Source organism: Recurvomyces mirabilis, assembly GCF_035927965.1.
Source record: "Recurvomyces mirabilis strain CCFEE 5264 chromosome Unknown scaffold_35, whole genome shotgun sequence".
Classification (NCBI taxonomy): Eukaryota; Fungi; Ascomycota; class Dothideomycetes; order Mycosphaerellales; family Teratosphaeriaceae; genus Recurvomyces; species Recurvomyces mirabilis.
Window position 1 is genome coordinate 189,490 of NW_027041969.1, and position 23,266 is coordinate 212,755.

The following is a 23,266-nucleotide window of genomic DNA, read 5'->3' on the forward strand; positions in this document are numbered from 1 at the left end:
ATGAGCCGTGGAATTGCAGGGACGTTTCAGAATACTTTTCACGAGCGCTCCTTCCTTGTGAACGACTGACGTCGATGTTGTTTGTGGCAGTCACTACGCACGTGCAGCCGAGCCGGTGGTCAGAACCCTAGTCGTCTTTTGAGTGGATCCTATAGGTTGAGTGAATGGTCTTCACACCTGAGTAGGAGTGAATATATTGGTCTCTGATTCGCCTCGCTAACGTGCTCATGTGGAAGTGATGATAGTAAAGTAGGTCGAGGAGAAAGTTTGTCTGATTCCCGAGTTTATCAGTGGCAAATGTCCTTGTGTGATGATGCAACTCCCGTTATGTAGTGCTGTGGTTTGTTTCAGGATGTAAGAGACGATAGGACAGACAAGTTTGCACGCTGTACCAGAATTTGATTATGCAGGCTTCCGTTGGCGAGTGCAATGGCCGGTGATAAGATAGAGTGATGGAATGGTAAGGGGAATGAGGTAGATCTTAGATACAAAGAACCTCCCCAAGCCGCAATCGACTGGTATGCAATGCGTCACACTGTGGTTGACTTTCCTTGAAAGAGCACGTGGAAAGCATGAAACGGCATCAGACTTCCAATGCCCTGAAGTTTGTGCGCGCTGCCGATGAGAATCTACTTTTGTGTAATGCTCAACGCACTTCTATGTTCGCTTGTTACATGTTTGCGCTCTGTTTCGCCGTGTGTTGTACGCTCGTCACTCGAGTCTGTACAAAGCGTCAGCCAACAATGAAGTGATTTGCCGTGGCACGAGCATGCAGTGCATAGCCGTTTCCGGCCTGGCATTTCTGCGCCACTCGAAGTGCAGCAGATATATGTTATTCCAACATACCTTTCGATGATGTGCAGTCCAGATGCTGTCTCCACTATCGGCGAGACCTCACCAGGCTGCAATACGAACGACGCCTCCTCGAACTCCTTTTGCATGTCTCCCTTACCGAAGAAACCCCTGTAGAATGATCAGCGGCGGTATACACAATGAAGGGTATCTGCATCGGTGGCTTCGCTATACGCGTGCCACGTGTCGAATGGGAAATGTGTTGCTGAAAGTGGGATCGGAAGGACTTACAGGTCACCTCGCTTCCTCGCAGACGGACAATCGCTCTCAGTGGTAGCCAGGTCACCCAGACTAGTAGATCCGCTCTTGATCCGGGCTTCGTAATCTTGAATGATGCCATACGCGTCGTCCTTTGACCTAGTAATTTGTGCTTGTCGCCACGAAGCCGGCCGGCGCGAGTCGCGATGCTTGACGAGTAAATGTGCACATCGAATCTGGCCACTCAGGTCCTTGGCTCCAGCGTTGTCGGGACGCACATTGGCGGTGTGATACTGACCCATGTAGGTCTTCAGCGTCTCACTGTCGGTGTCTGCTGGTGGCTCCCATTTGGACTCCTTGGTAGCCGGGTTGAAATAATATGGCAGATTTTTGCTGTTGCTGTACCTGACTTCCCAGCCGGGCGGTAGTCCTGTAGCCTGCATTCGTCGTCAGTTTACCTGTTCCTCTGCTGTGTGTGGTACAAGACTCTCGAAGCGTAACGCATCCGTCGACTTACCATTGTGGTGGATCTTTGTGGGGTAGCGAGGTGGAGTGGATTGGCTGCTGGAATGGGCGAGGGCGTTGTCCCCACAAACTTGTCCCTGAGCGAGCTTCGAAGACTTTCAGAGCAGAGCTTCTCCAGGTTTGAATAACGAATTGATCAATTCCAAGCACATGTGAGTGAGCGAGGCTGCGGTGAATAAGAAAGCGTGAGAAGGAGCGTGAGCACGAGACCGAAACACCAAAGCCCCGCAGCAACGATCGTTGGCGCGTCACCCGGCTCCAGCCGCTTGCCGAAACTGGCCTGGTATGCAGGAACAATAAGATATCGCGTCAATCTTGAACCCTTTCTCGTTATTACGTCTGACAAACACACCGACTTACACAAAATCACGACTTGACGTTCACGATGGCATCCTACGACGAGATGGATACCGAGACTGCGCCGGAGGACACCAGCAAGAAGACCATCAGCTTCCGCTTCTGTCGCGAGTGGTATGCGATTTGCGCCTCCATCAATATTTGCTTGGAAAATGACTTGACTTACTCAACAGCTCCAACATGCTCTATCCCCGCGAAGACGACATCCACAACGAGCTCATGTTCGCCTGCCGCATGTGTCCCTATAGCGAGAAAGCCGAATCGACCTGCGTCTACCGCAACGCACTGAAGGAGGAGATCGCAGAGACAGCAGGCAACACAGACGATGTGGAGGATGATCCTACGGTGGGTAATGACGATGACGATGACGATTATTATGAACACCCCGAATATTCCTACGACGCTACCATGGGTGGCGAGGATGTCTATGGCGAGGAGATTGCGCCGGAGATGTGCACGCTCTGTGGCAAGGAGATCCTATGTCCCTTCTGCGGCCAGCCCAGCGCGAACGGGATAGCTCTCGAAGCGCCTGATCCAGGCTCGACCGAGAGCAAGCAAGACGAGGAAGAGCAGGTGGAGAATGAGCGGCGCGAGCGTGCACTTTCCGGCGCCACTCTCCTTCGCACATAAGACGTCTCAATTTTCACGATCACGAGCCCACGATTACGACTACCTCATATGACTCATGACAAACTGCGCTTTTTCGCTTGTCGGCAACATTTTGCTGACGAGTTCTATGGTACGTACAGCTCCCACACACTGACCAAGAAGAATGCCCGACTTGCCACGAACGCGACGCCGTTTTCTTCCAAAGTCAACAGCGGACCGCTGAGACCGGCATGGTACGCTCTCACTCTCTACTGCTGATTTTAGGATGCATGAAATACTGACAATTATCTCCAGGCTCTCTTCTTCGTTTGCGTCGCCTGCAAGCACGTGTGGTCGACACTCAACCGAGGGCAATAGCGCGGCTCCGGTTACAGGTCGGCCACATCTCTCTCGTCGCATACAGTGGTCGCGTCGCCCACGAGCAGCAAGACTGTTAGTAACGACTCGGGCAGTCCGTCGGTGGGAACTTGCGCTACATTGATGGTTGGGAAAGTGCGAACTGGAACTGATCCTCGTTTGAAAGAATGGTTATGATTGATGAGGGTGATTCAATGTGATAGAATTGTCACTTTAGCAAGGTGTTTTGGTTTCTAGCTAGTCGTTGGCATCGGTACGAGCTGCTTAGAATCTGGTGTCTTCAGGAAGATGTCCGTACTGAGACCACAAGAGTATCCTGCCATTGATTCGTGCCTGTTGTTCTTTCTCTATCTTCCTACTCTCGTACTTTCGCCTTCAGCTGCGCCACTTCACTAGTCAACTGCTCGATCTGTTTGCCTTGCGACTGCAACATGCCTCGGATCTCTTGCAGCACTTCTCGTAGACCACCAGCGGCTGCACTAGCTGAAGGAGCAGGATTCGCACTCGCGTTCCCAGTAGACGTGTCCTCAGCTTGCCTCGACTCATCGGTAGGCTTTGAAGTCAGCGTCTCCTTCGGCGCTACAGTCTCACCAGTAGAGGCACCGCCCACATGTCCATTCTCGCGCTCGTGTGACGCTACCGGTGCAGGCTCAGGAACACCACTGCGTACCGCCTCCCTCGGCTTCTCCTCTGTCGGCTTCTCCTCTGGCACGCCTCCTCTGGGTTCTTGTCGCGAAGCGAGTGCCGCATGTGGTCTCTCGACAGGTTTCTGAATCTCTTCGAATGGCTCTTCCTCTTCTTCCTCCTCATCGGCTTCGCCATCTTTGTCTGCGAATTTGGAGGCCATGGCCGACATCGACTGCTTGTTCTCTTTCATGGTCGGCATTTCTCGTGCTGCAGCAGGTGCTGGTGCGGGCTCTGGCTCTCGTGCGATCGGCGCTGTCGATGTCTGAGGCGCAGGCGCCGGTGCTGTTTTCGCGGGTGCAGCTTTTGGCGCTTCGGAGGCAGCATACTCTTTCGGCTCGTTGCCCTCAAAAACGTCTTCCATGGAGAATTTTGGAGGTAGTCCAGTCTTACCTTCTAGCCACTCCGAGCTCGAGACTGCGGGTTTGAGGCCAACAGTGGGTGGATAGATGTCGTCCTGGAAAGTCTCAGATCGCCGCGGTACGATGAAAGAGATGGGTTCGATGATCTTGTCGTCCACAGTCTTGTAGGCGCGCATGACCTCATTCTCATGCGTGTTCACACCGCGCTTGGGCATGAAAGCCAGACCTCGCTGTGGGTCGCCAGACTTGTACTCGGACAGGGGCTCGAATTTGTTGTTCTCGTACTCGAAATAGCGGATGTTGCCGTCGCCTTTGCCACCCACGAATAGAATCTGGGTGCCATCATCCCAGAAAGGCATTCCGATACCCGAGCTCGAGTCTAGGAACATGAAGTCGCCACCCACTGGTGTGGTAGGGTTGCGCAGATCCCACAGACCTAATTGTCGCTCGCTCATTTTGCTGAAGCCTGTCGTAGCCACTCTATCGTGATCGCCGAGCCATGTACACCTGCTGCTCTTCGCTCCCGTGTGGCCTGCGACCTCATGGGCCGGTGACTCTTGCCGTACGTCCCAGAATCTGAGCTTCTTATCGCGAGACGTTGTCACAAGCATGCTGCCATTCGCACTCCACGAAAGACTCTGGACGATGTCGGTATGCTTCAGTGTGAGCTTCGGCTTGCCATCTTCCAAATCCCACAGCTTGACAGTGTAGTCGCCAGAGCTAGAAGCCAGAATATTCTCCGCAGCAGGGTTGAACAGAACGTGTCCCACCTTTCTTGAGTGTCCGCTCAACTTGCCAACAGGCTTCACATCCGCCGGCTCCTCAGCATCGGTATGGAGACTAAAGTCATTGGGCACCTGCCATAAGAACACTTTGCAATCGTCTGAGCCCGAAGCGACTATATCGTCGTTGAAAGGATTCCAGTCGGTATCAAGCACGGTCGCCGTATGGCCTCGGAACAGCGGTATTTGCTCGGGGACTTTGCCTTTCTCTTCCAATGGTAACACAGCAAATGCGCCGCCTCCACTGGCATCCCAGTTCACTGCCAGGTACTTTGCGTTCGCTTTGATGAGATTTGTGTCCCAAGCATTCTTGCTGATCCGTAGGTTGTCGTAGCATTGTTCGCGTCTTGTTGATCGGCCGAAGACGTGCCCTACAGATATAGTCAGTCTCGTTGTATATTGCTGTGTTGTAGCGCTTGTGCTGACGGTATTTGCTGGCCCGCACGAAGCGCCCAGACATGGTCGCTGCCAAGCAAGGATGCTACGTCTATACGCTGATTGTATGGTCTTCGAAGGGAACGAGATCGTGTGTAATTCAAGTAATCCAATGGCTTCGAGTCGGGGGTTAGTGTTGCGTTGTGCTTCGTCTCGTGCTTGTCTTGTCTTGGTGGAGGAACCTCGAGCTTCAGCCGCAAGGGTCTCTGGTTAGTCTTGGCAACGCCTTTGCGGGTGACTCCGTAGTGGCGTCTACTTCGAAGACATTACAACCTCACACAACACTCCTCCCTTTGCCAACAGAAAACGGTTGGAGCAGCAGGCACACGTCAGTATCCGCCACAACAACGATAATTCGCAGTATGGATGCCTTCCGCCACTTACTCGCCTTGCCAGCTCGTTTACACGAACCGCAGTTACCGTAATGCGAGGCCGGGGGCTCGGAGGAAAAGTCCCGCCGCAATGCTGCGAGGTTGACTCGACTATCACGATATCACTTCGGACAGTCTTCGTATAACCATCTCGCAGTCATGAACTCCATTGGGATCAGTAATCACCAAGGTATCATAAGTATGCTTTCTGTTCGCATTTCGTCCAATGTCCATCACTTCTACAGCTCCCCTCAATTATTGGTAACGGGCTTGTCAGCATTGAGGACATCGATCACTCCACAATGTCCACCCCAACATCTATGCGAGCCTGGCAATTCAACGCCATCCATAACGGTCTCGAGAACAGTGTCAAGCTAAACACAGTACCTCTACCCGCTCGCAAACCAGACCAGCATCTCATCAAAGTCCTCTATGCCGCAACGAACCCGTTCGACTACAAACCCGTAGAAGTTGGGCTCATCAACCGCTTCATGATGCCGAAGCCGGCGACTCCAGGAAGTGACATCGCCGGCCGCATAGTCGTACCAGCTGTAGGTTCGACTCTCAAAGCTGGCCAACTCGTCTTCGGCGCCTCCGTAGACAAGACGCTCTTCGCTGGTGGTGGGTTTCGTGAACATACATTATCAAACGATAAGCAACTCGTCGCCATCCCAGAGGGTGTCTCAGCCAAAGCCGCAAGCACGATAACGGTAGGCGGCATCTCGGCCTACCAGACCATCGTCCCGCATGTCAAGCCTGAAGACAAGATCTTCATCAACGGCGGATCTGGTGGCGTTGGCACGTTCTCGATACAGATCGCCAAAATCTGTGGATGTCACGTCACCACGACGTGCTCTACAGCCAATGTAGAGCTGTGCAAAAGCCTGGGAGCCGACGAAGTCATCGATTACAGGAAGCAGAACGTGATCGAGGTGCTGAAGAGCAAAGGGCCTGTTTTTGACCATGCAGTCGACAATGTGTGTCACGACTGGAACCTCTACTGGCAGTCTTACCGCTATCTCAAACCTAACGCAAAATACATCAATGTCGCTGCAGCGCCTACATTCAGTTCATTCTTGAACCCTATCAAGGCTGGCCTTCCAGTGGTCTTGGGTGGCGGCAGACGAAAACTTGAGGGCTACTTCGCGCAGCCGGATGCGAAGCAGTTGCAAGAGATCGCTGGGTGGGTGGCAAATGGCAAGGTCAAGACTCTTATCGATTCGGAGTTCACTTTTGAGCAGTTGCCGGACGCTGTAAGGCGACAGAAGACCGGGAGGGCGAGAGGGAAGATTGTTGTGGAGGTTGCGAAGGATGATCGGACGAGTGGATAGACTGACCGGTTGAGATATGTTTGATTGCACTACTTGCCGTTCTTTAGCTTTCTAATGAGATGTGATTATAAATGGTGTTGGGGATCGATCTCCAATAGCTCGGCTGCGGTTACGCTAATTCCTGACAAGCGCTAATTGCTGACAGTCATTCTGCCGCCGTTACGTGCCTTCCGCTCTACAGAGGGCCGGTTTCTGTTCTGCTAGTCGTGTATATGCCCAAGCATTAATTGCAGACATTCAGTAGGCCCTTGTTCTGTGTCGCAGGCGCGTAAATTGCCCGCATGTTGAGACCCTCACAGATTCCTATGATTCTGTGGACTAAAAGCTGACATCTTCACGAGACTGAAAACACTCCTGGGTGTGGACGAGACGGGTTTACCTGGGAGTATGTGAGGTATAAGTATCGAGCTATGTATGCGAGCTCACAGAAGGCACCCATTCCCTTCACTACCCTTCCTGTCCACCTTCAGAACGACTCTCTGCAATCATGCAACAAGCACCAGTCCTGTTCCTTGTTCCCGGAGCCGCAACATATCCTGCCTTCTACGATGACTTCAAGCGACACGTCTCCTCGAAAGGTCTTGTTTTCCATACCGTTCAGCTCCGCACCGTGGAAGCTAGGACCCCGGCTGCTACCCTCGCCGATGATGTTGAGCTCGTCAGAAGTCACCTAGCGGATCTTTGCGAGCAAGATCGAGATATCATCCTGATGGCACACTCGTTTGGCGGCATGCCGATGACAGAGGGTGCGAAAGGCTTCGCCAAGGTTGATCGTCAAAGACTAGGCCACAAGGGAGGTATTGTCCATCTGATCTACATCACATCTATTGCCGCAGAGGTCGGCGAGTCCATGGCATCCACGAATGCCCAGCCAGGACCCGATGGGCCATTAGTCTACGACTTCATGGTGGACCATGTAAGTCCTTGCGCCGCCACGTCATGACGGAGAAACCGCCGTACTGACAAGTCGACAGGTCGAGTATACCGGTCAAGATCCGGAGCGCAGCGCAGCAACGAATTTCAATGCTTTGCCACACGACCAGGGAGTCGAGCATGCGAAAAGAATGCCTCTGCATTCGAAGGCTTGTTTCGGGACGCCTCTGACATACGCGGCATATGCCTACATCCCGACTTCGTACATCAGAGTACTGCGGGACAGATGTTTTCCTCTGTGGTGGCAACAGCGACGTATCGATACTATAGAGAAGAGTCGCGGTGGCCCTATCGATGTATACGATCTCGATGCGGACCACTGCTTCATGGCATCCTACCCGCGAGAGGCTGCGAAGATTGTCGGCACGATTATGGACAAGCTGAACGGCGGCGGTGTCAATCAATGAACCATGTTCTATAACGTCATATAGCAGAGGTCGACTTCCTGTCAATAGAACAAGTAACCCCATTTCTTCCCAAAATCAGGTCCGATGATCCAGGCATTCGGGTCCCAGCCCGGCTTTCCAGGCTTGATGCGGAAGCTATCCATGCTGAAGAGATCGCAGAGGAAATCCTCTTCGTCGATTATGCCAGCCATGGAGATGAAATTATCGCGCATGTTAGCGAATGGGAATCGATCGATCCACGACGGGTGGAAAGTCGTCAGCTGTAATGCCGTCGGATGTAGTGTGGCAGGTATGTCGGGGCCTTGTGGCAATGACTTCCGTGGCGTGTTAGTGCTACAACTCAAGCCCATCATTGCGCCGTTGTGGAAAAGAGCAGACCAGACCGTGATTGGCTCTGATTCCGTCGTGAGGTTCTCCCGTCTTGCGTGTTGGGATACCGCGATGTCCTGTGTTCCACGGCCGGAGAGGGCGCCAGTGGCTAGCGTCAGTGATGTTGCAGTACTTTGCTGGCTAGACTCCGTCAGGGGCAGGAACACGGGAGTTACTGGAGCGTTTTGGGAACGGCAGGTAGTGCTCTGGGATGCATCATTGATCGCGCTTTCGATTCTAACTCTACTTTGCACGAGGCGCTTCCGCCGTTCACGTTGGGCCATGCGGTTCTGTATTCGACGTCTTTCGACGGCATCTTCAACACCATACCAGCCATCCATTTTGGTGGTCTGGATTGTGTTCTCCCGATTGTCGTGGCTGACATGCGATGCTTCAGAACGTCCAGCTTGGATTCCTAGATGCTTTTCGTTTCCACGACTGGGACCCTCGACCAGGACGAGGTCATACCTCGACTGACCATCAGTGCCGGAGGCTCAGACCGCCTGACCAAGCAGTCCAGGCTCTGTATCAGTCGAGCAGCATCCCATGTATTCTCGGAGAAAGAGAGGTCGAGCAGGATCAAGATTTGATAAGCAATGGTGCTGATTCAGAGGGCAGCACTTTGTTTCGATCCCTTCGGCAATTCGTCGGTTCGCGTGACATCTCTGTCTCCACTTCACCTCGTGTTTCTCCTCTCAAAGCTTGTCCATTGCAACATCATATTGTACATGCGGGGAAGTATGATAATGATACCCCGAGCAAAGAAGTGACGATCGTCTTTGATGCACCAATGACTTTTGCTCCATTACAGCCATAGTTCGGCTAGCGGTCCCAGCCATGGAGCACTTATCCAGGTACTGATATGAATGTCCCCCGCCTCATTCCTCTCGGTCAGCACTTCCATTTCCAAGCTATGATGAAGGCAGTCACTGGTATACTGGCAGGTCTTGTGCCATTGGCGCTCGGCCAGGGGGGACTCGTGATCAACCCCCAAAAAGCAGATGATGGCACAGCCGGCAACTCCATGCCTGTGGATCTGAGCAGCCTGGTCAACAATCGCGGCTTTGGAATGTCACCAGGAGATGCTAACTACGATGGACTTCACTCTGGGTATCCCGCGCAGTACCTCCCACCAGCCGACCTGACCTACTCTGGTGTGAAGTACAACTTTCCGCAATACAAGGCAGCTGGTAACGACAATGTTCTGGCCCAAGGACAGATCTTGACGCCGCCCAAAGGTCGCTATTTTAGTGTACATATGCTCGCTGCGGCTGAGTCTGCCATAGCCACCGGATCCGTGAATGCCACGTATGCGGACAACACGACCTCGTCAGGACCATTGCTCGTTGATCCGGTAAAAGACTGGCCATACCCTTACGGGGGGGATATCATCTTCCCATACTCTCTCACAAACGAGAGTATTGACTACAACAGGTCCATGATCTTCCAGACGATCAACTGGCTTGACTCCTCGAAGGAGCTAGTCAGCTTGCAATTACCGAACGTCAGCATTGGGGCTGCGAATGGACCAGGCGGCGCGGCCGAAGATGCTCGACTACATATCTTTGCGGTCACTCTCGTAGAAGCCAATGGCACCGGCATCGAGCTGGAAGTCCAGTATGCCAGGTCCACCCAAATGTGGGTCGAGGGGACAAACAAGACGCAGATCGTCGAAGTCACTATCAACAACATTGGCGATCAGTGGGTACTAGCCAACAGCAGTGTGAAAGTCTCTGTTGACGCCGCTGGCCTCAAGACCGTCACGCCTGCAGTCATCAACAGACTTCGGCCAGGAGACCAAGCAATAGTCCAGATCGGAGTCGTGAATAGTGATGGCACACCACCAGGCACAACTGGTCCGGCGACGGTCGAAATCTCTCTCAATGGCGCGCAGACAAGCTATCCATTCAACGCCACCTACGGTATCGGCCAGTACGAAGCCACGTATGAGAGCATATACAGTCACGAATCCCCCATGTGGTATAATGACGCAAAATATGGGATCTTTATCCACTGGGGCGTCTACAGTGTGCCAGGTTGGGGCAATGTCGGTGGGCGTGAGGGCTACGCAGAGTGGTACTGGTGGGACATGAATCAAGGCCCGAACACAACCGGACAATTCTATGAATACAACCTAGCCACATACGGACCTGACCATGTCTACGACGACTTTATCCAGAACTTTACTGCGAGTATCTTTGATCCGAAAGCGTGGGTTGATCTTTTCGCAGATGCCGGGGCAGAGTACTTTGTGCAGGTCTCGAAACATCATGATGGGTATGCCATCTTTGATCTGCCAGAGAATGTTACAGAGCGGACGAGTGTGAAACAATTCCCGCATAGGAATCTGCTACAAGAGCTGTTCGATGCGAGCAGAGAGCATCAGCCTCAGCTGCATACGGCAACGTACTACAGTCTACCGGAGTGGTTCAACCCAGCGTATGCTGGGTATGGCTTTGGGTCATGGTGAGGATTCACATAGATGCTGGCCGATACACATGCTGACCCGTCCCCACAGGCCAGGGGGAAACGCAACAAATCCTTACACAAATGCCACGCTACCTTACGCCGGGTTCGTGCCCGTCGAAGACTACGTCCAAGACATTATCCTGCCACAGATGCAAACCCTAGCGGACATGGGAACGGAGATCATGTGGTGTGACATTGGTGGTCCAAACCTCACGGCAGAATTCGCTTCTTCATACTTCAATAACGCCGCGCAGAAGGGCAAGCAAGTGTCGATGAACAATCGCTGCGGACTCCCTGGTGATTTTGATACCCCAGAGTACGCAAAGTACAACGCCGTACAAGTCAGAAAATGGGAGAGCAATCTTGGGCTAGATCCCTTCTCTTACGGCTACAACCGTGCTACACCAGACTCGGCATATCTCACTCCCCAAGGTATAGTAACGAGTCTGATGGACATCATCTCCAAAAATGGGAACTTCCTGCTCGATGTCGGACCCACAGCAAACGGAACCATCATTGCTATCGAGCAGCAGAACCTTCGTGCGGCCGGCCAGTGGATCAAGGAACATGCTGAGGCTATTTATGGGACTCGCTACTGGTTTGTGACCCCCGAGGAAGGCGATGCGGTTCGCTTCACGCAGACAAGCGACGCCTTCTACATCACTACTCTCTATCCACCGAATGCAACACTCGTTCTAGACAGTCCAGTACCCTACGTATCAGGAGATCAAGTGACGGTAGTAGGTGGCAATATGAGCGGAACGGTCGTGCCAAGCATGCTACTCAGCAATGGCAGCCTGCAGCTCACGATTCCCCAAGCAGTACAAAGCGCTGACCGGTATAGCTGGGTCTTTAAGATACCGTTTGGCGGCGTGGCAACTGGGACTACTGGTGGAGTCAACTCTACTGGTGGATATGGTGGTAATGCCACGGCTACGTATGGTGGCTCTGGTGGTCCGGCTCAGCAGACGACGAATGATGGTGTGCGTCAGGATGTGTCTTCCCTAGCAGCTCTATCCGTAGTCGTGGGGGTGGCTGCCTTCCTGATGTAATGAGAACATGTAAGGATACGGGGATGTATATACAGCTGGTGACGTGAATATGACCAAAAGTTGGTACCATTTCATGCCTTTCTATCTATACCCTTCACCAGCCCAACGCAGTGACAAAGCAAGCTGCGTCGTGGGAATCATGTCTATCAATCTTCATCCCCAGAACGCCATGGCAGCCACAACATATCAAGCAGGCCGTCCTCTTCTCATACGACTCCATTAACTTGTGGAACAATGGCCTCGTTCTTCGTGATCTTCCCCAGCAGACCGGCCGCTGCAGCGATGAATCCCAAGTACGGCTTGCTCGGTTCCAACACCCGGGAGAGATATTCAGGATGGAATTGCACACCCACGAACCAGGGATGATCTTTCAATTCAATGACTTCCATCCTCACGCCCGTCTCATCCTTGCCGATGAATGTCAAACCTTGATCTTGCAGCTGATCAATATATTTCGGGTTGACCTCATAACGGTGACGATGTCGTTCGTCGATGCTCTCGTTCTGCAGGCCATATAGAGCTCGCAGCTTCGACCATTCGGTGTTCGGCTGCCAGAGGGTAGGGCGACGACCAAGACGCATCGTGCCACCTAGCACGCCTGGATGATGCTCTGGCATACTGATGATGACCCGATCTTCATCTGCATCGTCAAACTCGAACGAAGATGCCTGAGGTGTTGGAATGTTGCACATTGTGCGAGCAAACTCGATGACAGCGATTTGCATGCCGAGACAGATGCCTAGATATGGCTTCTTGTTCTCACGCGCCCAGTTCGCGGCCCCGATCATGCCTTCTGTCCCACGGCCGCCGAACCCACCAGGTACTAGAATCCCGGACGCAGTGGACACATCATGCCATGCTTTGAAGAACGTCGCTGGGTCAGTTTTATTGGCGGATTTCTCCAGATGCTCAGCATCGACGTATTTGATGACGAGCTTTCGCTTACATCGCATCGCGGCGTGCTGAAGCGACTTCGTGACAGACAAATAGGAGTCGGGCTGCTCGAGGTACTTGCCGACCAGTGCGATTTCGACCACTTCGTGTAGATTCTGCAGACCCATGGTCAAATCTCGCCAAGTATTCCAGATATGCATGCCCTTCTCCTGAAGAGCTGGCGCGATCGTCACCTCCTTCAGCTGCAGCGTGCTGGTCATGAGAGGCACCAGGTTCTGCTCGGACAGAAGAATTGGTACCTGGTACGTTGAAGGCATATCTCGAACAGCCAGCACATGCTCATTCGATACTTGGCAGAACCTTGCAATCTTGTCCGTCGTTGCTTTCTCCAAAGGATGCTCGCACCGACAAGCTATAAGGTCAGGGATCAGACCCGCACTCCTGACTGATTTGATAGCCATCTGCGTTGGCTTGGTCTTCTGCTCGCCATGCACGACTGGAATGTAGGAGACGTGGATCTGCATGAAGTCCTCTCTCCTGCAATTCCGTCGTAGCTCTGTCAAGGCCTCGACAAAGGGCATGCCCTCGATATCTCCGATCGTGCCTCCCAACTCAATAATGCAGACGTCCGGCTCCTCCTTCGTATCGTCCACAGGCAGCTTCGCAACTCGCACGATCCACTCCTCGATACAGCCTGTCACGTGCGGCACAACTTGCACGGTTTTGCCAAGGTAATCACCTCTTCTCTCCTGCTCAATGACCTTGGAGAATATCTTGCCGAGCGTGATGTTGTTCTCACGCGTCAGCGTGATGTTGAGATATCGCTCGTAATTGCCCAGGTCCAGATCCACCTCACCGCCATCGTCCAGCACATACACCTCGCCGTGCTCTCGGGGATTCATCGTTCCAGCATCAACATTGATGTATGGGTCGATTTTAATGCTGGATACCTTTAGTCCCATAGTCTTGAGCAGCAGACCTGCAGAGGAGGCAATGATTCCCTTGCCCACACCCGAAATCACACCCCCTGACACCAGTAGGTACTTCATCTTGGTATACGTTGGCCTCTCGGTGGCCCAGCATCAAACAAATGACGGGGAGAGATCGAAGGTCCAGTCGAAGTGAGACGCGCGAAGAATTTATCTGGAGAACGCGAGCTTCACTAGCGCGTCTTTGAGAAGCTTCAGTGCTACTAAGCGCAACAAGTCTTGAGATTAAAAGACTGAACAACTCCCTGCTTACGAGGTCTATAGGAGTATCCAATGCCAATCTTGCTAGATTCAATAGGCTCCTCGAGCGGATCTGTTGGCTCGTCTAAGTAGAATACTTGGCAGCCGCAATGTCAGCCTGTACTGCGTTCTCCGTCTGGTCGGAAGGGTAGCCTTGAGTCATGGCTCCTTCGTAAAAGGTGCCAACAGCAAAATTACTATTATCGCCTCCCACGCCAAGCACAATAGCACCCTCCTTATGCATCGGATTGTAGCCTGCGGGACGACCACCACTCCAGAATGTCGACAGAGTGCTACCAGCACCCGCATCACCGCCACGAATAGACCAGTGATTACCCAGCTCGCCTTTGACGATAGCAGTCACAAATCGATAGTCAATGGTCGGATTACCAAAGAAAGAACTCGCACTTGATGAGCTGGCCCAGAGCCCGTTCTCGAGATCGGCTAGGATCCATGGACCGGACCCAGCACCTGACTGTCGACCTTTACGGTTGCCGAAGTAGACAGTTTCCATATGGCTCGCACCAGTGTCGTTGTTGCTCGTCTCCGCATTCCCGTAGTCAAAACCTACGAACACAATCAGAACTCTTCATGCGGCAGTTTACATCGGTGTGAGAACGTACAACAGCCACCATTATAGTGTGTTCCGTCCAGGACTGCATAGATGCCTTCTGAAGCGTCGCCGGTGGCAACTCCAGATGTCTTGTCGTTCCTGTAGCCCATTCCGGATGTCACGTAAATACCGTAAGCCTTTTTGCCATTGAGGTGGATCTGCGCTTCGGTAGCGCTGGATGGCACTGTCAAGAACAGTGTAAGCATAAGTCGTCGCATGCGAGATCTTTCGATGGGGTTTATCTCATTAAACTCGGGTTAGTAGCCGCAGACATGGTAGCAATGATACACAGCTACAGTGCGATGATCTTACGGTGGGGCTAGCAGCGTCGCCTGTCAATAGGCGCCAAGCTGTGATGTATCGACAATAGATGTCCGCTCCTTCCAGCGTTCCCAGTGGAAACAATACAAGTAAGGATGCAGTGGCATGAAATCTGCTTACGTACTGCGAGATGTCAGCACGAATACTTACTCTGTGTTCTCTACAGACCTACCAGTCGTATCCGCCCGGTCCAGGACCGCTCGCCTCGCCACCAGGAGGTGCAGGCGATAAGTGATTCCCCCGTCCAGACTGATCGTAGATGATAGTGATCACACAAGATGTACTAGAGCAAAAAGCATCTTGACTGCTAGCATTGACCACGCCTCCGGCAGAGAGTGGTTTGATGCCTTGTGTCTTGCCGTCCGAGCTGCGTTGTACCTGATACAGTGCTCCAGCGAACGCACTGTATAAAGCACGGGTAGTCGCATGGGCAGCCACGCAGGGTGTGTTGCCTCGAGCGTAAATATCACATGGTCCTGCTGTGACCAGCTGGGCGAGCGAGGCTATGGCCAGTAGTGCTGGAGATGTTCGAGGAGATGGCATGCTGCGCTTCTGAACGGACAGGACGAATGGGCAGACTATACTCACTTCATTGTGGTGGAAGGGCGGAGGCAGAACATGATATGCCTCTTGCGTATTGGCATCTTTCACGAACACAGACTGTCGTCTGCTGATCGCAAGCAGCCTTAGTCGTCATATTCTAAGGTGGTTGCCATTTCCGTCTTGTGGCCTTCCGCTCTGCGTTGGCGGTGGGCTTGAAGAAGTAAGCACGCAAGAGCTCTGGCTTTTACAGCTTGCTACGATTGGTACAGTTCCTGAATGTGATGGTAAGCTCTGCATGTATAGGCATCTCGTGATGCAGGGTGGCCGATCTTGAGCTAGTGTGGATGGGCATGCGATGGCTGAACTGATGGATCAAGCAGCATATACGTGCTTCGCGCAAGGTGGCGTGATAATGTCATCATCTCCGACGCCTCTTATTGATCCACGATATTTGCCGCGACCAGCAACGTGCTAATGGAGTGGCAGGTATCTGAGATAGTGCCATACTCATCACAATCTGCCATGCTACCCATGTCAAGTAGTTCACACTGACGGAGGTTGAAATTCAAGAGTTTGACGAGGGCCAAAGCTCACCAAAGCCGGGCTTGTGCCAATAGTCGTGGTCGACGGAGCCTGTTATCTTGTCTATCATCCTCCAATGCGCTCTTGGCACTTCACCAACGAAGGTAAACAGCATTCATCTAAGGAGACGCTAGCAAAGACCTCGGGTCTTTACGACGGACTGTTATATGAGGACTCACCTCTTCAGCATGATGTTCGCTGTTGCGAAGAAGATGAGCGCCGGCAATTGCAGCCGTATCCCTGCATGATGTTCATCGATGCCGTCACAACAACAGAGCGGAGTAGGAGGTAAGAAAGGGTTAAGTACATCCTTTCCTTTCTCCCATACATACTGAGATCAAAGCACACAATGAAGACCTTCACAACCTTACTACCATTAGCAGCTCTGACAGTAGCTATCAAGCATGATGGCCCAGCAGCTCAGATCCCACTCGAGCCGTCGACCGTCCTTCCAGCGGAGCCATTGACTCTTGACAAGATCCCACTGTTGGGCTACGGAACATGGAATGTCAACGGTGACAATGTGTCCGAGGCAGTATCATGGGCCATTCAGACTGGCTACAGGCACATCGACTGTGCAGCAGCATATGGCAACGAGGCCAAGGTTGGCAGGGGCATTTCTGATGGCTTGATCAAGGCTGGCCTCACCCGGGAGGATCTGTGGATCACTAGCAAATTGTGGAATGACCAGTATGTATCTGCTTAACCGCGTCCTTCCTCGCATCTGCTGATAGACACAGCCATGGTACCAATGCACCAGAACGAGGTCTTGAAACCACCCTCCATAATCTTGGCGTTGGCTACCTTGACCTCTACCACATGCACTGGCCAGTGTCTCAATCAATCCTCGGCAGCAACAGTATCGAATACCGCGATACCTGGTCTGCGATGGGTCTCCTGCTCGAGAAAGGTCTGACCCGTCACATCGGAGTTAGCAACTTCGACCCCGAGCAACTCAAGGACTTACTGAACCACACTTCGCATCCGCCCTCAGTGCACCAGATGGAATTACATCCCTACCTGCAACAGGAAGACTGGATCAAGTTCCACGAGAAACACGGTATTCATGTCACAGCCTACTCTCCTCTCGCTGGCTCAAACCCAACCTACGACAAAGGCGAGCTCACGCAGCTCCTCAACAACACTGTCTTGACCAAGATCGCTCACAAGCGTGGATGCACTCCAGCACAAGTCTCGTTGGTTTGGGGCATGTCTCGAGGCACAAGCGTGATACCGAAGTCTCAGCACAAGGAGCGTATCACGGAGAACTTCCATAGCTTGAAGTGCGAGCTGAAGGAGAAGGACCTGAAGAAGCTGGACAAGCTTGGCAAAGCTCACCATCGATACAATAACCCGAGTGAGGGCTGGAAGGTTGATCTGTACAAGGGTCTCGAGGACAGCGAGGGCAAGCACAAGTCGCGTTCGTAGAGCAAGAGTATCTGCGAGATGGTTGTTGGGCTTATGAAGTCCACGAGAAGCTCATGACAGCGACGACCATTGTAGCGTGAGCGGATGTAAATTTTTGAAGATGTACCGCTGCTTCCAGCGATCCTAAAAGCGAGTGTACTATAGTGTTCTTACGCCGGGGTCATGTATCGTTCTACCACGCCGGCCACTAGAGGAGCGAGGATGGACGATTGAATATTCAGCTTGATATCGACTAGTCAACCAGGCATGAATGAGACAAAGGATATCGTGACATTCGTCAGCTACTCTACGATGGTGCAAGGTGGCAGTCAAGTAGAACAGCCTCACCAGTACCAAGCAAACCACTCCAGCCGCCTTCTCCACACCCCCCTTCGGCCTAATCTTCCACCCATTACAGAAACCGAAAAGTTTGTCTCCATCATTAAGGACGTGGTGCATCAACAGAATCGCTCGCTCGTCTAAATATGATCCAATAGATGGCTTCCACAACGCTAGACAAGGCAGCTACGCTACAAATATGCTAATGCTGGTGCTCATGCATGCGAATGATGTTGCTATGGCCGCCGCTCTACCTGGACGAGAAGAAAGCGCAAACACCTTGAGGGGCCGAAAATGCCGCTCCATGCACGCTGAAATGTCATTACAAAAGGTCGTCCGGTGAGATTAAGTGGCGAGAAGGAGGAAACCAGAAGGCTCCCGACACTTAATGGTTCGAAACATGCATGGCGAGAAGTGGAAGTCGTTAGAGGAAGGATGATCGTCATGTGGGCTCCATCGAGCTGTCGATGCCAGAGGAGATGTTTTCAAATGAGGAATATGCAGGTCTACCTCGCCACTTAGCCGTCCTGCACACGTGTCCATGGTTATGCTGTGTAACATTTCGAGCTGTAACAGAAGGAGGCGCAGCATAACACATATGCTGCATGTGCTGTCCGCTGTTGACCGCCCACTCCTGTCCAGAGGGACCTCCAGACGCCTGTTTAAGAGCCTCGTCGCTTCCTCTTCGGTAAGTTCTTCTTGTTCGGTTTGCTTTTCGGGCTCACACCACCGGTCGACTTACTCGTTGTGCTGGCACCACCCTCTGCGTCGGACTGCTCGCTATCATCATCCTCCGAGTCACTCTCCTCCTTCTTGGTCTTGCCCTTGCCCTTGCGGGCTTCGGAACCCTTTTTCACACCAACATTCAAGCCTTGCCTCCTAAGTGCTTTGAGCAGAGCACTACTGGCCCGCATACCTGGAAAGTCCTTCGCGGTGAATACAGCAAAGACGTCACTCATGATGTTTGCAACAGCTGGAGACGACTGGCCTGGGAACATGTTGGTCGGATCGATGCGAATGAGCTTCCACCGCAGTCTATACTTGCCAGGTGACCGGCAGCTCAGATCTGGAAATACGAAGAATGTGCCAGCCACACCGTGCTCGTCCTTGGCTTGGTACGGGGAGGCGACCAGCGTGCCCATGAGTCTGCGTGTTGCTTGCGTGTAGGGCTCCGAGCCTGGAACTTCAGTATCATCCCGCTTGCCATCAGGTGTCATGAGTGTGCACGACAAGGCCAGCATTGCGGGATGGTCGTCCTTCGGCGCACCAGTCTCCGGGTCCGTGATCTTAAGTTCGAGAATTGGCGGTGGATCGATCACTCTACGATCGCGTTCGCCAAAGCCACAGGCTCGAGCAGCTGCGGGTTGCTGTCTTATGATCAGGCTGTACTTGAGTTTCGGCGCTGTATTCGTGCTGAAGGGTGGCGGCATAGGCGTCCGTGGCGATGTCCCTTCTTCGTAATAGTGGGTACTTGGTGACGATGACTGACTAATGCCGGCAGGACTAGATCGATATACCTCACGAGGTGCATAAACACGATTGTGGTCGACTCCAAGTTTGCTGTGATGGATACTGGAGCTGTTCGACTGTATCGTCTCCAATACTACGCGAGGCGCGAACGGTGGTGAGCCATACACAGGTTTCGTGAAGTCTATCCGTGGAACAGACTTGTGAGGTTGATGGTTATGTATGTCATGATGTGATTGTTCAGCCCTTGTGGGCATCCGAGATGTATCTCGCGAAGGTTCCCAGACGGCTGTGGGCTGGGATCTGCCAAAACCTGAAGCTGCAGCAGATCTGGATGGATAGAGCTGCAAAGGTGGAAGCTGTATGCGTGGTAAGGGTTCGCGCCCGTATGTCGGAGGCCGATTCGTATTGATGTCAGGTAAGGTTGGACCACGTCCTCCAGGTCGGCCCAGGTAGCTTGGTGCTGGTAGTCCTGATGAGGGTTGCATAGGTATCGAAGAGGCTGGTGTTGTCGAGTGGAACGGTGGCTGTAGAGGCGTTGGACGCGTATGGTCTGCCATTGATAGAGACCTGACTTGCTGCCAACCCGAGCACTTCCGTCTCCGTCTCTGCGTTCAGAGCAACATGCAAAGTCACTCTTGACTATTGGGCATTTCAAGATATCCTGAGGCACCAGGGCTTAGTGGAGAGCGTCTTCCTTGAACACTTGATGCTGGTTGCGAATGGACCGATGCAGATAGGATACGTATCTCCAGCATGCACAACGACAATCAAGTTTGTGTGCAATGCGCTCTGTCGTGCCACCCTGTACGGGTATGTGGTGAAAACTCGGGTTCGTGCAAGCGACAGTTTGTTTGTGAACCCAGAGTATCCGCACGGCCAGTCAAAAGGAGTACAGCAACCTATAACTAAGTGAGTGATATCAAAGCTTGACCAGAAAAGAGCGGTGGGCTTCTGAGACTCAAGACAGGCGCGATAGACAGTAGTAACGCTATGCAGCGACGTGATGCAGGTGGCCATTTTGGGGGCTTTTGTATGAGATACCGCGTAAGAGTAGCATATTTTGGTAGCGAGGCCGTGATTGACAGAACTATTGTCGGGCTAGCTGTGCATACCCTGGCTCCTACCGTTGCGACTCGTGCAGCATCAGCGAGCGAACATGCGATATCGTGCTTCATCTTCGGCTAGTTGTGCGGTGGGTGCTCTGGTCTGTTGGCAAGATCGGCCCCGGCTGAGAATCGGACAGAACTCTCTACGCGGCGACCCGGCAATCTGGGTCGTGTAAAAATTGTGTGACAAGTGCGAAGTGCGAATCCTGGTACACGGTCAGAGATGCATGGTGCCGCAGGATGCAATTGGCCGCATGTTGGCACACGATTCTGCTTCGTTCACAGAGCCGGTCAGGTGTGCATTCACTTTGCGAGGTGGGGAGATGGAATTGTCCTTGCTTTTCTGTGCTTTGCCTCGAGATTTGTTGATGTCGTATCATCTTTTCCTGGCTAGCGGATGCTACAGGTCCGTGCGTATTCCACCGTCAATTAGGAGGCGCTTCTCATCAGGAGGCGACTGCACGTTATGATTGCTGACAAGCATGCGACACGCGCTCGCACAATTTGAGGCCGCGGAACTGTCGTCCCAGATCGATTTCTCATTGGTTCATTCTGAGCTCGAAGCAGTCCAAACTCGGGTACTGTTGCTTCCCTCATGCAATGCGAACAGCTATAATGCATTGGCCATGTAGTCAACGCTCGACTATCATAACTTGTGCACGCCGAGTATGAGTACCAAGGCATGATTGTAGCAGCTTTCTTTGGCCTTGCACTTGGTACATCCACACTTGCACTCGGCACAATAGAAGAGCATCTGAGAGCTCTATCAACTGTATCGGCACATACCAGTACCTACTTAGACTACTGCACACCCATGACAAGCTTATGCATTCACTATACCGTTCACAGTCCGTATCGTCTTGGCAGCCCTGATTCCCTGGCGCAAAACATCTTATCCGACCGTTGTCCGCAGAGCATAGCAATCTCGCTCCCAAGGTCATTGATTCTGGCATTGTGCTGCATGCCCGTACCTCGTATACTGATCTCTGGCTAGATTGAGTGAGCGGCTGACCACGGTCACAGCGACTGAATACTCACGGACAGCTCCAGCGAATCCGATGCTACGCCGAAGGCATGAGATTCCGGCCGCTCGGTGTAGTGCACCGTCTTTGCGCTCGAAACCCGGCTGCGGTCTGCAGTAGCTGACAGGCAGACGAGCGAATGAAAGCTTAGTACATTGGGTCAATCTCCTCTATTGGTCGTGGGTAGGCGGAAACCATTCACGGCAAGTATCGACTCGACCGAGCACGTGGTAAATGATGGAGAGTAACGGCCAGCCACAAATCCACATCCGCCTGACAGGCTGACGCCAGTGCGCCGCTCGCCTAGCATGGGCGGACTTGGCAGTGGATTGTTGGACTCGTACATAGTCGAGGCGTCATGCCCGGCTACCACCGTGCGAGACTACTAAAGTCGGAACAGGTCGTCAATACGGTATACGTCTCTACGCTAATGTGTATAAGCAGCTCGGCTAGGGTAAGCAGATCTCTAATCATCACAGATGCCTACCGTCGTTCAAAGCCTGAACTCGGGCGGCTCATAGATTGCCTCCACACTCTCCAAATCGGAACAGGACGTCAGAAAGTTCTCACATGCACGCACAATACGCGGTTCCCACGTATTCAACGCAGCAGAACGACCTCATGCAGGACAGCCGACCAGCGAGAAGCTCGACACACTCCGATTGCTATCACCGACGAAAGGAGACAATCGGTCAAAGTTCGTTCCCCACTACGTGCAGATGGGTGTTGTGTTGAAACCCCGTTTCGCTACGGTGCCGCTGTGTACCGAAAACATAGATCGGCGTCTTGCAGCTCTTAAGCGCTATGCCCCGGAACCGCTCAAAGCCTTGGAACAGGGTTGGAGACGTCGCTTAGGTGCCGAGAGTCTTCGACATGGTCCACCTGAGACATCTGGGCAGTTTTCCCATCCTGAATCCTGATCAAGGACAGCACACGCCGGACATCAGCAAGGACGACCGTGAGTCACTACAGTGCCCTGAGACAGCCTACCAAACTTACTGTTTGCCGGGAGTTGTGAACTGTAGCATGGTGTTTGGAATGTGACCCATTGAAATGTTGCCCTCCATTCGTGGGAATGGCAGCAATCCAAGCCCAGGATGCTCCATATTCGTACAGCGTGTGGAGTCAAACTCTAGTGCCGTGTCCGTAGCCTCTCAACTGGGCCCATGATCTGCAACATATTGATCGTCAGCTCACATGAACAGACATTCGTCCAAATTGGTGGGTGAAGGAGCAAATGCCATTGGAGTTGACTCCGTGAAGTGATAGTACCGGCATGCTCCTGCAGCTAACCGACCTGCTCCTCAATGTGGCACGCAGGAAAAATCTGCACGTCGTCGTTTCGGTGCAGCAGATGCTACATGCAACTCGTGAGAGCACCGGGATCGACACCTATACGTATGCAAACCTTTACATATCATGCAGCTAGCCCTTGACAGCTCTGTCGCACAGTCAGGGTCCGTCGGCGAAAATGGTCATGATCAAGCAAACACTGCAGACGCGACTGTGTGCACTGTACCTGCTGGTGAGAGGAGCCGGTTTCGTTCTGCTTCGCTTTTAAAGTGGCTGTAAAGGATTTCGTGCAGGGAACGTGTCGCGCAGTGTCAGCAGCACACAGAGTGTGGTAGAGCTATAAGCGCGGCATCG

General features: G+C 52.7%; 11 protein-coding genes across 11 annotated transcripts; 5 read left to right on the forward strand and 6 right to left on the reverse strand.

Annotated features, from left to right (window-relative positions):
* Nucleotides 1-711: 711 nt before the first annotated feature.
* Nucleotides 712-1,570, reverse strand: pin1 (peptidyl-prolyl cis-trans isomerase Pin1; the record flags this gene model as incomplete). The annotated part of the gene is made up of 4 exons (XM_064842642.1): nt 712-721; nt 847-963; nt 1,084-1,487; nt 1,568-1,570. The coding sequence occupies 4 exons, from the start codon at nt 1,568-1,570 to the stop codon at nt 712-714; spliced, it is 534 nt and encodes a 177-aa protein (XP_064689832.1).
* A 390-nt stretch (nt 1,571-1,960) lies between these two features.
* Nucleotides 1,961-2,562, forward strand: RPB9 (DNA-directed RNA polymerase II core subunit rpb9; the record flags this gene model as incomplete). The annotated part of the gene is made up of 2 exons (XM_064842643.1): nt 1,961-2,046; nt 2,106-2,562. The coding sequence occupies 2 exons, from the start codon at nt 1,961-1,963 to the stop codon at nt 2,560-2,562; spliced, it is 543 nt and encodes a 180-aa protein (XP_064689833.1).
* Nucleotides 2,563-3,253: 691 nt separating this feature from the next.
* CRN1 (Coronin-like protein crn1) lies at nt 3,254-5,186 on the reverse strand (the record flags this gene model as incomplete). The annotated part of the gene is made up of 2 exons (XM_064842644.1): nt 3,254-5,097; nt 5,153-5,186. The coding sequence occupies 2 exons, from the start codon at nt 5,184-5,186 to the stop codon at nt 3,254-3,256; spliced, it is 1,878 nt and encodes a 625-aa protein (XP_064689834.1).
* A 648-nt stretch (nt 5,187-5,834) lies between these two features.
* LTS14_009967 (uncharacterized protein) lies at nt 5,835-6,863 on the forward strand (the record flags this gene model as incomplete). Its single annotated transcript, XM_064842645.1, has 1 exon — nt 5,835-6,863. One exon carries the CDS (start codon nt 5,835-5,837, stop codon nt 6,861-6,863), a length of 1,029 nt encoding a protein of 342 aa, XP_064689835.1.
* A 487-nt stretch (nt 6,864-7,350) lies between these two features.
* Nucleotides 7,351-8,203, forward strand: LTS14_009968 (uncharacterized protein; the record flags this gene model as incomplete). The annotated part of the gene is made up of 2 exons (XM_064842646.1): nt 7,351-7,779; nt 7,838-8,203. 2 exons carry the CDS (start codon nt 7,351-7,353, stop codon nt 8,201-8,203), a joined length of 795 nt encoding a protein of 264 aa, XP_064689836.1.
* A 41-nt stretch (nt 8,204-8,244) lies between these two features.
* On the reverse strand, nt 8,245-9,053 carry LTS14_009969 (uncharacterized protein; the record flags this gene model as incomplete). Its single annotated transcript, XM_064842647.1, has 2 exons — nt 8,245-8,987; nt 9,041-9,053. The coding sequence occupies 2 exons, from the start codon at nt 9,051-9,053 to the stop codon at nt 8,245-8,247; spliced, it is 756 nt and encodes a 251-aa protein (XP_064689837.1).
* Nucleotides 9,054-9,488: 435 nt separating this feature from the next.
* Nucleotides 9,489-12,093, forward strand: LTS14_009970 (uncharacterized protein; the record flags this gene model as incomplete). Its single annotated transcript, XM_064842648.1, has 2 exons — nt 9,489-11,020; nt 11,091-12,093. The coding sequence occupies 2 exons, from the start codon at nt 9,489-9,491 to the stop codon at nt 12,091-12,093; spliced, it is 2,535 nt and encodes an 844-aa protein (XP_064689838.1).
* A 206-nt stretch (nt 12,094-12,299) lies between these two features.
* On the reverse strand, nt 12,300-14,036 carry URA7 (CTP synthase ura7; the record flags this gene model as incomplete). Its single annotated transcript, XM_064842649.1, has 1 exon — nt 12,300-14,036. One exon carries the CDS (start codon nt 14,034-14,036, stop codon nt 12,300-12,302), a length of 1,737 nt encoding a protein of 578 aa, XP_064689839.1.
* Nucleotides 14,037-14,301: 265 nt separating this feature from the next.
* LTS14_009972 (uncharacterized protein) lies at nt 14,302-15,047 on the reverse strand (the record flags this gene model as incomplete). The annotated part of the gene is made up of 2 exons (XM_064842650.1): nt 14,302-14,783; nt 14,840-15,047. The coding sequence occupies 2 exons, from the start codon at nt 15,045-15,047 to the stop codon at nt 14,302-14,304; spliced, it is 690 nt and encodes a 229-aa protein (XP_064689840.1).
* A 1,577-nt stretch (nt 15,048-16,624) lies between these two features.
* Nucleotides 16,625-17,703, forward strand: LTS14_009973 (uncharacterized protein; the record flags this gene model as incomplete). Its single annotated transcript, XM_064842651.1, has 2 exons — nt 16,625-16,965; nt 17,016-17,703. The coding sequence occupies 2 exons, from the start codon at nt 16,625-16,627 to the stop codon at nt 17,701-17,703; spliced, it is 1,029 nt and encodes a 342-aa protein (XP_064689841.1).
* A 980-nt stretch (nt 17,704-18,683) lies between these two features.
* LTS14_009974 (uncharacterized protein) lies at nt 18,684-19,451 on the reverse strand (the record flags this gene model as incomplete). The annotated part of the gene is made up of 1 exon (XM_064842652.1): nt 18,684-19,451. One exon carries the CDS (start codon nt 19,449-19,451, stop codon nt 18,684-18,686), a length of 768 nt encoding a protein of 255 aa, XP_064689842.1.
* Between the last annotated feature and the right edge of the window lie 3,815 nt (nt 19,452-23,266).